Source organism: Perissodus microlepis, chromosome 10, assembly GCF_051167445.1.
Source record: "Perissodus microlepis isolate ML-2025 ecotype Zambia chromosome 10, ASM5116744v1, whole genome shotgun sequence".
Classification (NCBI taxonomy): Eukaryota; Metazoa; Chordata; class Actinopteri; order Cichliformes; family Cichlidae; genus Perissodus; species Perissodus microlepis.
This window is the reverse complement of record NC_140470.1, coordinates 14,196,090-14,211,235: the sequence shown is the minus strand read 5'-3', so window position 1 is coordinate 14,211,235 and position 15,146 is coordinate 14,196,090. Positions and strand designations below refer to the sequence as shown.

Here is a 15,146-nt window from a genome sequence, read left to right as displayed (position 1 = left end):
ATGTTAGGTACTCATATTGTTTTATTGATTAAATAGGAAACAGGACAACATAGATGAGTCTCTACACAGAGATGCTGTTCTCATCCGAGTATAACTGGGACAGGAATAAAGATGTGCCAGTTCATGAGCTGGAGATCTCATCCCACCATCCTTTCTGTCCACAATGCCATTTTTAATGGCTGCTCTCCACTGTCAATTTCATTGCGAGGAGTAATTTCCACTCTTTCAAACCACAGCCCCTCCCATAGTTCACAGTGAGATCTGAGTATGTTACATATGAGCAGGCGGACACACGGGCGCTGTACAGTTCAACATATTGTGCAAAAACTTCATGGCATGTTTTTTTTCTGCTACATACATCCAGAGAAAGGTGTGGAATGTAAAATTTGGTTGTTGCATTTATCTATAGAGCTCCTGCGGTTCATCTCCTGGCATAAATAAAAGGTAAAGGGATTGGTTATTATCAAAGAGACTTGCTGAAAAGAAAGACAAAAAAGACTTCCTACAAAAAGTGGGAGTAACAAAAGTTAAAAGTACTGTAGAAAAGACTGAAAAAATTCTGACAGTCTGTAGGAAAAGCACCCTCAAAAAGGCACTCGCCCATGTTGTGTGAAAGGGTGTGTGTGTGTGTGTGAGAGAGAGAGAGAGACAGACTGTGTTCCTATGACCTTTTATCTCGCTCATCCTTTGTTACCGATGCTTCTTTGTGTTCAGGTGTGACCCTGAACCTTTCCTGAGTGCATGTCTAGGGTGGCTCAGCACCAAAGAGCCGGGCTTGTCGCTTCAGCTGCCCACGGGGATGTTTTGTGCTTGAGTGCTGTCAGTTTCCTTGACTCTGTTCCTGTTGCTTATGAAGTAGTGAAGCCAAGAGATGACAGAAAGACCAGCCAGGATTTACAGTATAGAATGCAAAGTTTAAAAAATCGTGATGTTGGAAAAAAGTTGCAGTCAGAGCAGTAATCTGCAGTCGACTGATTCAATCCACTGTCTTATTTCCTTATCTGGGCGCTGCCACCTGTGGCTGCAGGTTTAGTACCAGCTCTGCGGACAGGAACCTTGGACACGGGTATCTTAGTGCGAGGGGGTTCTTTAGTCTGAGGGACTTGGGAGGCAGTGTGAGTCTGTGCACCGTGCTTCACTGGGATCTTTGAGTCACGCGCTGAACTGGTGAGAACTTTCTGGTGTTGGGGGTGCTGACTGTCCTCCTGGGTGTGTTTTGAGGTGGCTTCTGCAGCACTGATTTTATCTTTGTTTCCTGCATCATGTGAGTTAAAATGGGGTCTTTCTTCTTCTAGCACGGGTGTGGGCGGATTTCTGTTTGATTCCTCATCAGCATGTTGCTGGCTGTCCCGGACAGGTAGCCTGCCCACTCTGCTTCCTCCCACGACAGGGATTTTGCTCAGCCCTGATGCTTTGGCTTGTGTTCTCTTTTCTCTGGGGGGCTCTTGGAGGCTTGTTCGCGACTCCTTATGTGGTTCTTCAGTTTTACACGGTGCAGTCTGCACACCCTCCCCATTTGTGCCATTTGGACTAGCCAATTGGCTATCCACTGTTGCTAGTCCACTTCCACTAGACTTAGCAGAGGCTGGAGCTTCACTTGGCTGAGGTTTAGGGGTAGGAGGAAGAGAAGTGACAGGGCAAGGAGCACCAGGAGGTACAGGATGGGCTTTTGGCTGAGAAACTGGAATCTGACCAGAAGTAGAAAGTGGTTTGGCTACAGAAATTGGGGCAGGAGAGTCAGTAGATACAGAAACTGGGATTTTAGCCAGGGCAGGTGGGGGTTTTGATTGAAAAACCTCCTGTTGGGCTGGAGCAGATGGATCTTTACATGCAGATGCTGGGATTTGAACAGGGGTGGGAGGGGGTTTGGATTGAGGGACTTCTTTTTGAGCTGGAGCGGGCAGATCTTTATATACAGTAACTGGGGGCTGAGCTGGGGCAGGAGGGGTTTTAGATTGAGGAGCCTCCATCTGAGCTGGAGCAGGCTGATCTTTACAGACAGAAAGTGGAACCTCAACAGGGGCAGGAGGGGCTTTAGGTTGAGCAGGCTCCTTTTGAGCTGGAGCTGGCTGATCTTTATAGATAGAAACTGGGACTTGAACAGGGGCAGGAGGGGTTTTAGATTGGGAAATTTGCGGTTGAGCAGGAGCAGGTTGATCTTTAGATAAAGAAACTGGAATATGACCCAGAGCAGTAGATGCTGTAGAAACTGCTGCATGAGTAGCAAGTGCTGGAATTGGTGTGAGAGTAGGGGGCGTTTTATCTAACAAGACCGAGGCAGAGGTGGGTTTAGTCGCAGGAGGAAGCTTAGCTGAAGAAACTGAAGCTGGAGTTGTTATAGATGCAGGGCTGGGTTGGGTTTTAGCTGTGGGAGGACAGATATCAGGAGCAGTTACATGTGAGGGAGGGCTTTTATTTTGTTCTGTGAGGGTAGAGGTGAGTGTAGGCTTGAAAAGGGCCCCAGATGCAGAGGCTGAGGTTGCAGCTGATGTGGGAGCTGCTGTTTTAGAGAGAGTACCCGGGTCAGGAGAAGATGGTTTTGTTGTAACTGTGCAGGCTGGTGATACTGTCACTGGGGTTTTAGAGTCTACTGTAACTGAGATTAGAGAAGGTTTGCAGGAAGTGCTAATTGAATCTGACTTAGCAGGGGGAGGCTGGGAGATAGCAACAGGGATGGGTGGGCTGTGGGTTATTGATGGGGGTTTGGTGGAGACGGGGGGTGAAGTAGCTACAAGACTGGGTTTACTTACAGAAGTAGTAGTTTGAGGAGGCAGTACAGTCTGTGAAGCCAGTTTGCTAGCTGTAGAGGTAAGAACTGGACTAACTGAGGAAGCCTTTACTACAGAGGCTGGGGTGTTTGGAGGAGCTGTGGTCGCTGTAGAGGTGGACATCACTGTAGATTTACTTGTAATCACAAAGGAAGACGTTGGAGCTGAAAGGTTTGTTGAAGTTACAGGAAACGCTGAGGGTTTTGTTGTAGTTGGCGCCAGAGCTGTGATGGTTTTAGCGCTGACAGAAGGCTCAGAGGCTGGAGTAGAGTCTGAGCTCAGTTTGACTGAGGGAGTTGTCAGAGTGGAAGATTTGGTGAAAGTTGTGGTGGAGGTGGTGCTTGGCTTGGAAATGGGAGAAGAGGTTGTAGCTGCCTTCGACAGTGCAGTAAAGGGTTGGGGTGAAGTGGCAGTGGGGACGGCTACATGAGAAGGTTTTGCTGTGGAAGCAGTGCTGACTTTTGTGGGACTCAGCGGAGAGGAGATAGTGGGTTTGGAGAAGGGAGATGTGGATGTTGGCGTGACCTCAGTCACCACAGCGCTGATAGCACTGCTCGCTTTCCCCCACTCTGCTTCCACATCAGCCATGATGTCCCCACCCCCTGTGATGGAGTCAAAAGTCAGGAGAGATGAGATGTCCGCAAGCAACGAGCTCAGGCTGGTGTCCCCGGGCACCAGTGGTGGCTCAAGGGTGGGCGACGGCGCTACATTTTCATGAGTTTTACTCACACTGCTTGTTGTTACCTGGGAAGTTGCGGTCTCTGGTGGGGATGGGGTTGCACTGTCCAGAGTTGTTGCACTCTTGACGTGCTCACGGCTCTCTGTTTCAGGGCTGTCCAGAGAGCGAGGCTGGGATTTGGGTGTGAGGGTGAGGTCCTCTTTGATGATTTCAACACTGTTGGCACGGGATGACATGAGGAGCGGACTAGGAGGGAGTTCCTCCTTCTCCTCTTTATCTTTCGATTTGAACTTAACATTTCCAAAGAGACCCTTCAGCCCACGACGCTGGCGACCCACTGGCTGGGACACGGTGTGGACTCGGCGGTCCCCCACTCCCCTCCTGCCACCCCTCAGCAGTGACAGGAAGCTGAGAGACTTGGCTGAGCTGGCTGAAGAAACGGAGTTGCGAGCAGGGGCGGCAGCCAGAACGCCATCTTCGCCGAGTTGCTCCTCCTCTGCCTGCTCCTTCTCTGCCTCGCTCACCTCCTGTCCCTTTTCCTTGTCCGGCTCCTGCTCAGAATCTGGCGCAGGACTCTCTGATAATCCATCTAGTGTTTTGCTCCTGTGAACAGGTGACTTGTTGTTTCCATCTCCTTTGCTTCGAATAGAAAAGATGTTACCTGGCTTGCGTTTGCCAAACAGCTTGAATCCTTTTCTGATTTTTCCACTTGGCTGCGATTCACAAGGTGGGGGGTCCATGTTCTCCGTTTGTACGTCCATCTTCTCTCTGCGTCCCCCTTTTGTTTTTGTATCCTCCTGTCAGCTGCTGTAGATTTTATTCCCCAGCCAGTGATGGAGCATTTATATCCAGACCTTTTTCTCCGTGTGTAGCCTTGCGCTACCTCCTCTGCTCTCAGTGTTTCTTTATCACTTGTCCGTATCCCTCCCTCCGTCTGTCTTTCCCATCCAGCCCTTTCTCCTCTATTTCTCCCTCAAAAGCCCCTCCCCTTTGGCTCATTTTTGTCTGGCTGCCCTCCCTGGTTGCCATAGCAACTGAGGGGCTAAGCAGCTTTCGTCAGCAATGCAGAGCCAGGGGCTGTCATCAACCCACCCTGAACATAGCTTTCTCTTCCTGTCTGATGACTCTGTTTATATAAACAGCAAAGACAAATGCTCCATTAATAGGGCCACATTTTCAATTCTGAATGATCTGGCTTTATATAAAACTTCTCATCCAGATTAGGGCAGCGCTACCTCTACATGCAGCCTAATAACTGGTTTGTGCTGTGGATTTGCCTTAATTCTAAATAAACTGGCCTCATTTCAATCATCTGTATCACCGCAACTCTCACCAGTCTGTTAAATGTGTCATGAAGCTGTGATTTACGAATAGAAATTGACGTCTATTAATAATAATAAAGAGCAATAATCTTAGAAGATAATTAGCATATTATTTGCCTTTCTTTTCCTTTTCATCTAATGTGTTGGATATGTGTTCAAAAAGCATATTTGTAACACCTTTTAGAAAACATTGAACCAACTGTAATCCTTTTTTATTTTATTCAGATTTTTTAGTGGTGGCTAATTTTTTACGTTTTTTAAAATCCCATTGAAAACTCGGGCTTGTTGGTATGACCTTTTGAGCGTCTTGACAGAGTCACCACCAGATTTTTGAGATAGCGAGAAAAAGGAGTGCATTAAACTCTGTGAAGCAACTGCTAATTCAACATTTAAATCTGTGTGATGGCCCTGAGTTATATAGACCTGCATGCCTTTTCTAATTTGCAAATGATGTATATTTATGAGGGGGAACTTGTTATGTTTTAATTATCACCGGGTTAATGAATTTAGTTTGGGTGGGCAGAACTAGGGTGGCTCCTTGTGGCTGCTCGAGAAACAGCAGTAGAGCGTACAGCAGCAAGTCTGAAAATAAAGCTGCTGTCTCATCCACATGCATTCTCTGGCCCGGATAAATCCGTGTAAGTGGGTCAGCCTTCTTTGAAAAAATCTGGCTATTCTGAGCTGTGTTAAGATTCAGTGGGATGCTTAAAGATATATTCACTCAGGCTCACTCACTCAAAGGGAAGTATCTTAAATGCAGTGTTTGAAAAATTGTCATCGTCGTGAAAATGTGACTTAAATAGAGATGGTGTGACATCTGTTTTGCTTACAAGTACCTCTTTTTAAAGACAGTTTCATTAAAGTCTCTATTTTCTGCCTTACTTCCTCAGTTTAGGTCTACGCAGACAGTTGAGGTGCAGAAATGAACTGAGTAATGCTTCAGTATTTATCTCCTTTGTTAAGCTAAAGGAGGAAAATAAACAAAAACATACAACACTGTACACATCAAACACACGCAAACATTAGTTAACAAAATGAAAAAGTTGTTTTTATTCACTTCTCTCGAGGCCAATGTAAAACTCCCACCCTGTGCATTTGCCCCAGTGTGACAAAAAGTTCCAGTATTGTCTAAAAAAATGGTAAAACTTCTTTAAAAAAGAAACTGCATACAAAGATACACTGCATACCAGTAACGCGTTACTGTAATCTGATTACTTTTTTCAAGTAACGAGTAAAGTAAGGGATTACTATTGCAAAAACGGTAATTAGATTACCGTTACTTTGCCGTAGGAACGCTGCGTTACTGCGTTACTAAAACGTGATTTTTTTGCGAGAATGTCTCATGACAGTGACGTAAGCGAGTGCGACGTCCGTGACAACAACAGCTGTGTGCTGATCAACAATGGATCATATATCGAGTGCGGGAGAGAGTATGAGCGTGCAGCGTTTAAAGCGTGGAAGTACTGACCTTATTTTGAGTTTGATTCCATAAAAAGTGACAAAAACATTAGTGTCCGTTGTGCGTGGGAAGAAAACTTCTTTTTACACCGAAACCCCCCCCTAAACAAGCTCCGAGTGCGCAACGACGTACTGGGAAATTCACAGAGAAACTCGCGGATTCTTCAACTGACCGCTGCGGCTCACCTGCACCAGGGTAAACCTACGCCTACGCCACTCCTGCTTTACAGGTGAAAATAGAGCAACAGGACCGCTAGTCTTTGATTTTATTTATTTTCTGCTGTGTTTTACTTGCATCTATTTGAAAGACTGAGTGTAAAAACAAAAAATATTTTATTTCATGTGCTGGAATGTGCAGAAATTAGGTTTAAATGTTAAACTAATTTCTTCAAGTCAGAGAATGGTGCATATAATTTAATTTTTGCTTGATGCATAAAGTTAAAAGCTTAAAACTAATAAAACAAGTTTTAAAAAGAGACTTTTCCATTTGATTACATTTTGTATGATGGATTATGCAGAAAAAGTAGATTTGGGCTGACAGATCTATCGCTTTATCACCTATTCAGGTTGTAAATCGTGTTTTTAAAAAGTAACTAAGTAACTAAGTAATTAATTACTTTTGAAAATAAGTAATCAGTAAAGTAACGGGATTACTTTTTTGGGGAAGTAATCAGTAATTAGTTACTGATTACTTTTTTCAAGTAACTTGACCAACACTGCTGCATACATGTTTGCAGAGACTTACGACAAGAGAAGATTGATACTACTGGCATTTCTTTATCATAAATGCGATATGAGGCGCATCTAATGGCCAAGAAAATGTCCTGCACAGAACCGTTTACATCTAATCATCTGCAAGAAACAACAATTCTACTATAACTAATGTAAGTCAGTCAAATTAAGAGATTTTCCTTGTTGGTATTTCTGTCTGCATAACTTAAAACTTTCAGTACCCAGAATCTATCTATCTATTATCATGCATAAACATCAGAACTCAGAAAGAGATTGACATATATCCGTGGAAAAAGTACAAAGATACAGGGCTGAAAGTAATGCAAAGAGTGCTTATGAATCCAGTAAAACAAAGGCATTTCTCTCTCCTTTCCTTAAATGAGGTAAAATGTTAGACTACTTTATGATCTCTTAACTTACATAATCATTTACATAGTTAAAGAGCAGTGATACACAGTGATTCACTGTCCTTTTTTAGACATCATGCTCCATGAGAGTAGCCTCTGGCAGCGCTGTGGTGTTCTCTTCACTGTCATGTGTCTCAACTGCCTCATATGTGCGGCGGTACAAAAATCGATTGACCAGGGTGATGATGAACATCTCCATGATCAGTATCTGCTGATTAAGCACTGCGGGACACACACACAAAAACAACAATAAATCAGTGTTGGGCAGTTTCATTTCACATCAGTTGTGCATATCTGAAAGGCGTTTAGAAATGTTTCTTACTGGTTCCACGGGCTTGAGAGCTTAATGGAGGAGCACAGGTGATGTTTCCGTACAAGGCCACGATGTTAATGATCGATGTCTGCAGCTGGCTCAATACAAGTGTTAACTAAGGATAAAAACAATGTAACATTTACACAGTGGTCATGCTGATTGTGTAGCATGTCTACTAGGCTGATTTTCATTGAAAGTTGGTGGACAGGCTGGTGAAGCACAGGCAAAGGATAACTCCATTAAATCTTGGTGCATGTTCCAGTCATTTTCTTTAAATATATGATTTAGGTCATGGCTGTTGGTATTGCATTACTGGCTTTGGCATTTGCAAAATACTAAGTTCAGTTCAGTTTTACAGGGAGAAATGTCTGAACCAAAGTCAGGGAGAGGCAGCCGTCTGCCACGACTGTTTGGGGTGAAGGGAAAGAGAGGAAAGCAGAGGGCGATAGATCCAATGACACACATGGGAGAGAGCCAGATTTGAGAAATTATTACTAATTAATTAACTGCAGTAGTGGTGTATGATCTACCCAAAAAACACCAGAGCCCCGTACTATGAAGCAAGTTCAGCATCCCCAGTGTATCCATCTGTTCAACAAACCCTACATCAGCATTCAGGATAATTAGTCACGCAACAGACGATCTGATATCCTCGTGTTGGCGTTGTTCCCACATCATCATAATAAATGTTGTTCCAGGTTCAACATCGCAAGTGATCAATCACCTTCTTGTGACATCATACTTCTGCGACTTCGAAATACCCACCTTAAAACAAATTTTCTTCACTTGTGCCCGCCTCTGTCTGTCAATCCAGCGCTCCGCTTCACTTGCGAGAAACCGACGCCTGTCCGCCGAATTTGAAGTCCTTTTAGGATACTTTTTAAACGGTAAGCATTATACATATGTTCCTCACTTGGCTTGCTGTTTGTTTGCTAGTGATAGGCTACTTGACGACAGCATTAGCTAACCAGTGTTCTCTAGACCAGCGTTCCCCAACTTTTTTGGTGTTTCGTGGCCCGGGGGTTGGGTCAGGCAAAATTGCAGGGACACCGTGTAATTGTTGTCCCTGGGACATCGTGTGCCAGGGACAACATTAACACGATGGCCCAGGGAAAACATTAACACGATGGCCCAGGAAAACATTAACACGATGGTCCAGGACAAATTTGTAAATTTGTCCTGGTTCGCAAGTAGCCTATCACTAGCAAACAAACAGCTATCCATTTCAGCCATTTCAAGGAAAATATATGTATAATGCTTACTGTTTATTAAAGAAAAGTATCTTGAGTGGAATTCAAATTGCTGGATCTGCGGACAAAAGGCGGTTTCTCGAAGAACATTTGTTTTTGAAGGCGGGTATTTTTCGAAGTCGCAAAAGTATGACGTCACAAGAAGGTGATTGGTCACTTGTAATGTGGACCCTGGAAAAACATTAATTATGATGATGTGGGAACAACGCCAACACGAGGATATCAGATCGTCCTCACGCAACGCTGGTTATGAGTTCAAGGGACCTTTAGGGAGCTGTTACACCATTTTCTGGAGAATGGATTGGTCATCGGGCAGTGATTTCATACCTGTTGATAGCTAATCTAGGACCTAAGCTGCTCTGAAGCCTTTTAGTTTCACGAGGTTAGGTTAAAAAGGTGATATACACAGGTAAGAAGTGAACCACCTTTGGAGTACGGAAAATCGAGGATTAACTCTGAAGTTATCCGAATAAGACAAACTCCCGCTTCGTAGTGCTGGTCTCTGGAGTTCAGTCAAATTTGTTGGTCACTTATGGGTTTTTTATGTTTTCACATTTTCAGCCTATTTGAGTTTTCACAATGTCAAAAGCATCAATGCTGGCATGGTATCCCTGTTCTCTGATAGAGGAAATTAGCTTTTGATTTCTCTTCACAAATTGAGCGGTTTAACTCATCACAAGAAAATTAGCTGTGTTAAGTCAGCTTCAGGAGTTACCCCCAACACATGTGAAGCACCTTAGCATCTGGTATTACAGCTGTTGACTCACTTGGTACATTGCATACTTTGGTATAATCCTGAGTGGGCGTAGATAGCGGTTCATGTTCATGAAGACAATGGCAACAGGCCAAAGGGAGATGATGGTTAGAACACCAACAAATAGGCTAATCCAAAGGGTTATACCATAGATTCCTAGCTGAAAAAAAGAAACACACACATTTATATGAATCTTATAGAAATATGTTTTAATTTAACGCACATCTATTTTAGTCCACTCAGATATGTAGAGAACCATTTCAAATACTTACATTAGTAGGATCATAGTTGCCATTGGTCCACAGTACTATAGACAGGACAGTGAACACCGTTTTCAGGATTGCATACTGAAGAGAGCCTAACTTCAGCAGGAATAACATTCGCCTGAATAAACCCAGTCCAGAGACAGACTAACATTACACATGTGTACCATGATAAGGTAATGTGCAGTCAATGCAGAATGACAGAATATATGATATGGAAATCTGACACAGGCTTGAGCTAGCGCCAGCACATTGATATGCAGACTCTCTTTATTGACTCTTTACCTTGACATGGGGACGTCGGGTAAACATGGACAACAGCAGCAGCAGGGTCCTGTGCTGATCCAAAAGGGTTTACCAGAGAACTTCTCCAAAAAGGCATTGCTGCCCCCCAACTCCTCAATCAACAGAAGCAAGATCTTGTAAATCACAACTGCAAAATAACTGTAAGGAAAGAGGTAACTCAATACACGTCTAAGCTGTGCTGTTATGTATTGTTAATTATGCAAATCTCATAAAACATCAAATGAACGTAACCATCACAGGTAGAAAAATTCAAAAATGTATTTATAGTAGTGTGAAATGTGTGCCTGATCTAACCTGCTATGTTTGTGCAGGCAGCTAAAAATTCACAGTGGACAACTTGACTGAGACAAAGACCAGCTGTTAGAGCCACCAGCTTATAAGCTGCAAGTTGGTGGTTTGAGTCCCTGTTCAGATGCTGGCATCTGCTGACTGTTTTTGTACAGAATGCCTCACCAAAGTAAGCATTAGAAACAACTTGCATGATGGTAAATATAGATATAGATATATTTGTTGATGCCAGGTTAATGCAAAGTATCCAAAAGTTCCATGCATCCAAATTCAGAAATTGAAGAAATCTGACCTGCATGGGAGGCCAAGCCTTTAATGTCCCAAACAAACATTTGCTAAGTTTTTTCAATTAGCATAAATGCAACCACCAAGCCCTTTTGAAATAAGTAATAACTCAGCCACAGTAAAACAAACAAACAAAAAAGGATTAGGCTAATGGCTGTTTCTCAAGAGCAGGCTCACATCAGAAATGTGATGTATGGTGCTGCATGTTCATCTGGTCTGGATTTGTCCTGTTGCCTCAGGGACAGGACAGCTGGCTGTTTTTAATGCATTTATAAATTCTGCATTATATCAAAGATTCTTTCAAGCTAATGTGAGGCAAGCTGAAATTTAAACTAAAAGCTGGTCTTTCAACAGGATAAAAATCTTTGCACACTAATACATCGACCAGGGAACAGATTAAAAACCCCAAAAGAAAGCAAGTGGAAAAGCCAAGTCACAGCTCAGATTTCAATCTAACTTCCATGGAAGAAAAAGTCTGATGGAGACTAATTATGCCAAACACTATCAAAAAGTTTCCAGTAAAGAGTTTACTTACTTTTCCCAAGGATCACATTAGATCAGCAGATACTTTTGTTGAACTAACGTTTGAAAAAAGTGTCTGTATGTTCAGTTTTTCATATTTATCTTTTGGTGCCATTTCAGAGTGGATCAAATGGCTCAATGGCGTTTTCTTTTTCTCTGTTATTTTGTGCAAAGTAGGAGTTTTGACCCGTCGTGTGTAATAATTCATTAAACTGTTAAACTGTATTATAACAATATGGAGATGACAAAAACAAAAACAAAAACAAAAACACTGACTACACTGGGAAATGTTTTGCAAGTGTAGTTGAAGGAAAACTCACCTGTTAGATGTCAGGTCTGTAATCATAAATGCCCTCGGGATCCACATAGCTAAGCATGACATGGTGGAAATGACCTGAAACGGTAAAATTGTTGTGTTTAAAAACATGCAGCTGCAACGCTTATAGCATTTGAAGACGTCTGTTAATGTACTGTGGCTTACTTTCTCCATTAACAAGTTGTTGAAACTTGTTAATGGTTGCAATCATATTTGTTTTACAATCAGTGGCATGTTATAAAACTTAAGCAGGCCTGAATACTCACTGGTGCTGCACCGTTTACCCAAATGACCAAGGTCTTCTTGGGGTAGGGTAGTTTTTTGTAAATATAGGCACACTGTTCCAGGTACACAAGCAGGGAGACACAGGACATCAAGGTGAGCATGAAGTACAGGCAATAGCCAAATGTATCTAGCTCTGATTTAAAAAGAAAAAAACACATAGAAACAGCATGAATCAGACTTTCTTCAGGTTAAAATCTAAATGAATATAGTAGTGTGTATAACTTACGGTTGAGCATGTCAATAGCCAGTGGACGACCCTTCAGACAAGCTGGATCAATGGTTCCATTTAGAGCTTCCATGGTAGGCAGACGCTTGTCTTAAAAAATAGACTAAAAATAGACTAACAAATATTAACAAGAGTAAAATTTTAAAAAATATAAATAGTGTTGCAGTCATAAAAGTAAAACCTGCTTCCCCTTTACATTCCAGAGTCTTCAACAGAGAGCTGAGTACCTTGCACTTAAGGGATTCTGAAGAAGTGAAGGTGGGATAAGAAGTGGCAGGCAACTTTATGAGAACGCATGAGCAACTGGTCATGCATTTATTCACAGGCTTAAGTGACTGTAATTAAAAAACACAAAGGTCAGAGTTTTAGTGAAAGGCTGAGATTCATTGTGCGTCAGGAAAAGTGAACTTTGGCAGGGTGTGTTATTTGCTTCTCAGTGCATAACGTGAGCTGTGAGCTATAGGTTTTGATTCTCGGCTAATTTACAGTATTTCAACGTTAAACTATTGCTTTAAAGGTTAGTTTTCATTACTTCAGTCTCAGTTTGGCTTTCTGGTATGAAAGTTTAGGCTCAGCTATGGTCGGGTATGTTACGCAGAAATCTATGAAGCCATAGGAACATTTTATCTGAGCTTCTATCCAGTGCTCCAAAATGCAAAGTGATTCTTTTTTAACCTTTTCCACAGTACTATATATAATACTACTAAAGAAAACCAGTACGGCATGAATGGGAGCAGAGAAAAACTAATGAGAAACGTTTAAAGTTGAAAATCCTGCATAGGCTTTTCAGATCTATTACCTAGAAAAATTCCAGAGGGTTCAAATGTTGGTGGTGAGACTATTAAACTTTATCTGTTATTCTATTACAGAGAGGTGAATGGCACTGTGGTCGCTCAACTGTCTCTGGCTAATAATTGTCTAGTTTTTTTCCCCATGTCATCATATTTCTTTTGCAAGAAGGAAAAAAATGATGCTCACAATCTTGATTCATCTCGAATACACACATTTCACCTGTTTATTGTACAACAGCACACACAGTGCCATGGAAATGCCAAAATTTCAACACCCACCAGAGGTAAAATAAAACACAAGATTTATGAAATTCTTCTATAAAATATTTTACTGCCACAGTGGTTAAAAAGGCAGATCTGAAAGTCTGTCTGAAAAAAAAGAAATTACACACTTAGAGAACGTGGGAAAAGTTAAAAGGATGAACAGCTTATGCTGTGTTTGTTGGTCTGTGATTGGTATTGTAATTGTGAATCTACATACATTTGTTTTGGACTCTTTATTGAGTTTAGTTGATATTTTGGAGCATTAAGTGATAGTTTGTTTTTTTTTGCCTGTCCCATTTGGTTCTTTAGTCGGCAGAATTGTTGTCTGAAGACCACCAAGGATACCCAATGGATTTACTTTGCCAAATGGATCATCACGGCCTTGCCGTATTGGTCCATTTGATCAACCTTTGTTGTTATTATTTATTTTATTTTATTTTCAGTTGTTACAGACGGGACAGACATGACTGAGGGATAGGAAAGGGAGAAAGAAAGATGAAGGAAAAGAAAAACAGAAGGGAAGAGGGACAGTGAGAAAGGGCACTTAAAAAGAGAAAGAAGAGAAAAAAAACTCCTGGATCACCTGCTGAGAGAAAAAGAAGAGAAAACAAGCAAAAAAACAGAGCAACATACTAAACACAACACCATCACGTTAATCTAGCTAAGTGTAAACAGCAGTAAGTTCTAAATATTGAATGTTGTTGTGTAGCAAGCAGGACCAACAGCGCACAATGTGCTTGGAAATAGCAGCCAATAAAGGTGTAGTTTATGTCTATGAACAGTGAACACCCGTGTGCACACCTGTGTGGATCAGCGTGCTTGTATTCAAAAGGTTTCCCCATGTAATGGTCTGCTAGAGGGTGTAGAGAGCCATAGCCCTGTCCCCCAGGGCATGAAGCAGGCATGGAGGAGATCCAGGCTCCAGACATCCAGAGGCCCCAGAGTGCGAGAGCCCAAGGTGGACCACCGGAGGGGCATTAAGTGATAGTTTGTGGAAGGTGAGAAAGCAGAAGGGAACTGGCCACACTACCTGTGTAGAAAACCTTAGAACTGCTCACAGCTTACAGTGGGGTAAATGATTACTTCATTCCCTGCTGAAGTTGTAAGTTTGTTCAGTTATAAAAAAAACCCAAAAAACTGAACAGTTTGTAATTTTTATGGTGAGAAACAGAATATCAAATATAAAATGTCCAGAAAAAACACATTACATGAAAGTTTTAAATTGGTTTGCTTGCCACTGAGCTGTGCAAGCGTAACTTGTCTTAGTACATGGTGGAGAAACCCTTTTTGGCAAGCACAGAGGCAAGTTGATGTCAGAGCTAGTTTTTTATTTAATCTGACCACATCACTTTCTCCCAAGCCTGTGGTTTATGTCCCAATATGTGTAACTATTTAAAGCGCATTTGTTATTAAATTATTTATAGGACTTTGTAGAGATTTAGATACGTATTATGTGTAACACTTTTCATTTAGTCTTTTCTTATATGGTCCTGTAAATGCATAAAGGTTAACCTCAGGTCATCGTGAATGTCATGATGTCTGATTTTGATGAAACCTTCAGAGGCCTAAGATGTGCCTGTTTGCCAAATTTGGTTTCTCAACTCCTCGTGGTCTAGGAGTTGTTTTCCAGCAAAGAAAAAAAAAACAGATAGAAAGGTATTTTTTACATTATACTCGTAGTAAGGGTACTATCAAGCATTGAATTGCTGGTTTCTGTGCTTGTAGATTGCTAGCATTAATTGATAACTTTCATCCAAGTATGCTCACTTCTGGCTTTAAAAAACACGGCCTTGGCCAACATGCTAATGCAGAGTCTTAAAAAACTGGTGGCGGTGGGCAGTACCACTCAGCCTCCTAGTAGATGTACCTATGGCAGGGGTGTCCAACTCCAGGCCTCAAGGGCCGGTGCCCTGCAAA

General features: G+C 42.1%; 2 protein-coding genes across 3 annotated transcripts; both read right to left on the bottom strand.

Moving 5' to 3' along the window:
* Positions 1-3: 3 nt before the first annotated feature.
* LOC146379035 (uncharacterized) lies at positions 4-4,425 on the bottom strand. Of its 2 annotated transcripts, XM_084942284.1 has the most exons (2): positions 1,025-4,425; positions 4-746 (listed from the first exon to the last, which is right to left on the bottom strand). In XM_084942284.1, exons 1-2 carry the CDS (start codon positions 4,206-4,208, stop codon positions 691-693), a joined length of 3,240 nt encoding a protein of 1,079 aa, XP_084798410.1. In that variant the 5' UTR covers positions 4,209-4,425; the 3' UTR covers positions 4-690. The 2 variants fall into 2 exon arrangements, with proteins under 2 accessions (XP_084798410.1, XP_084798409.1); XM_084942283.1 differs by having other exon boundaries at positions 4-4,425.
* Positions 4,426-7,433: 3,008 nt separating this feature from the next.
* On the bottom strand, positions 7,434-12,250 carry LOC146379034 (organic solute transporter subunit alpha-like). Its single transcript, XM_084942288.1, has 8 exons — positions 12,175-12,250; positions 11,930-12,081; positions 11,668-11,741; positions 10,232-10,390; positions 9,956-10,067; positions 9,697-9,843; positions 7,689-7,794; positions 7,434-7,588 (listed from the first exon to the last, which is right to left on the bottom strand). Exons 1-8 carry the CDS (start codon positions 12,245-12,247, stop codon positions 7,434-7,436), a joined length of 978 nt encoding a protein of 325 aa, XP_084798414.1. The 5' UTR covers positions 12,248-12,250.
* Positions 12,251-15,146: the final 2,896 nt, after the last annotated feature.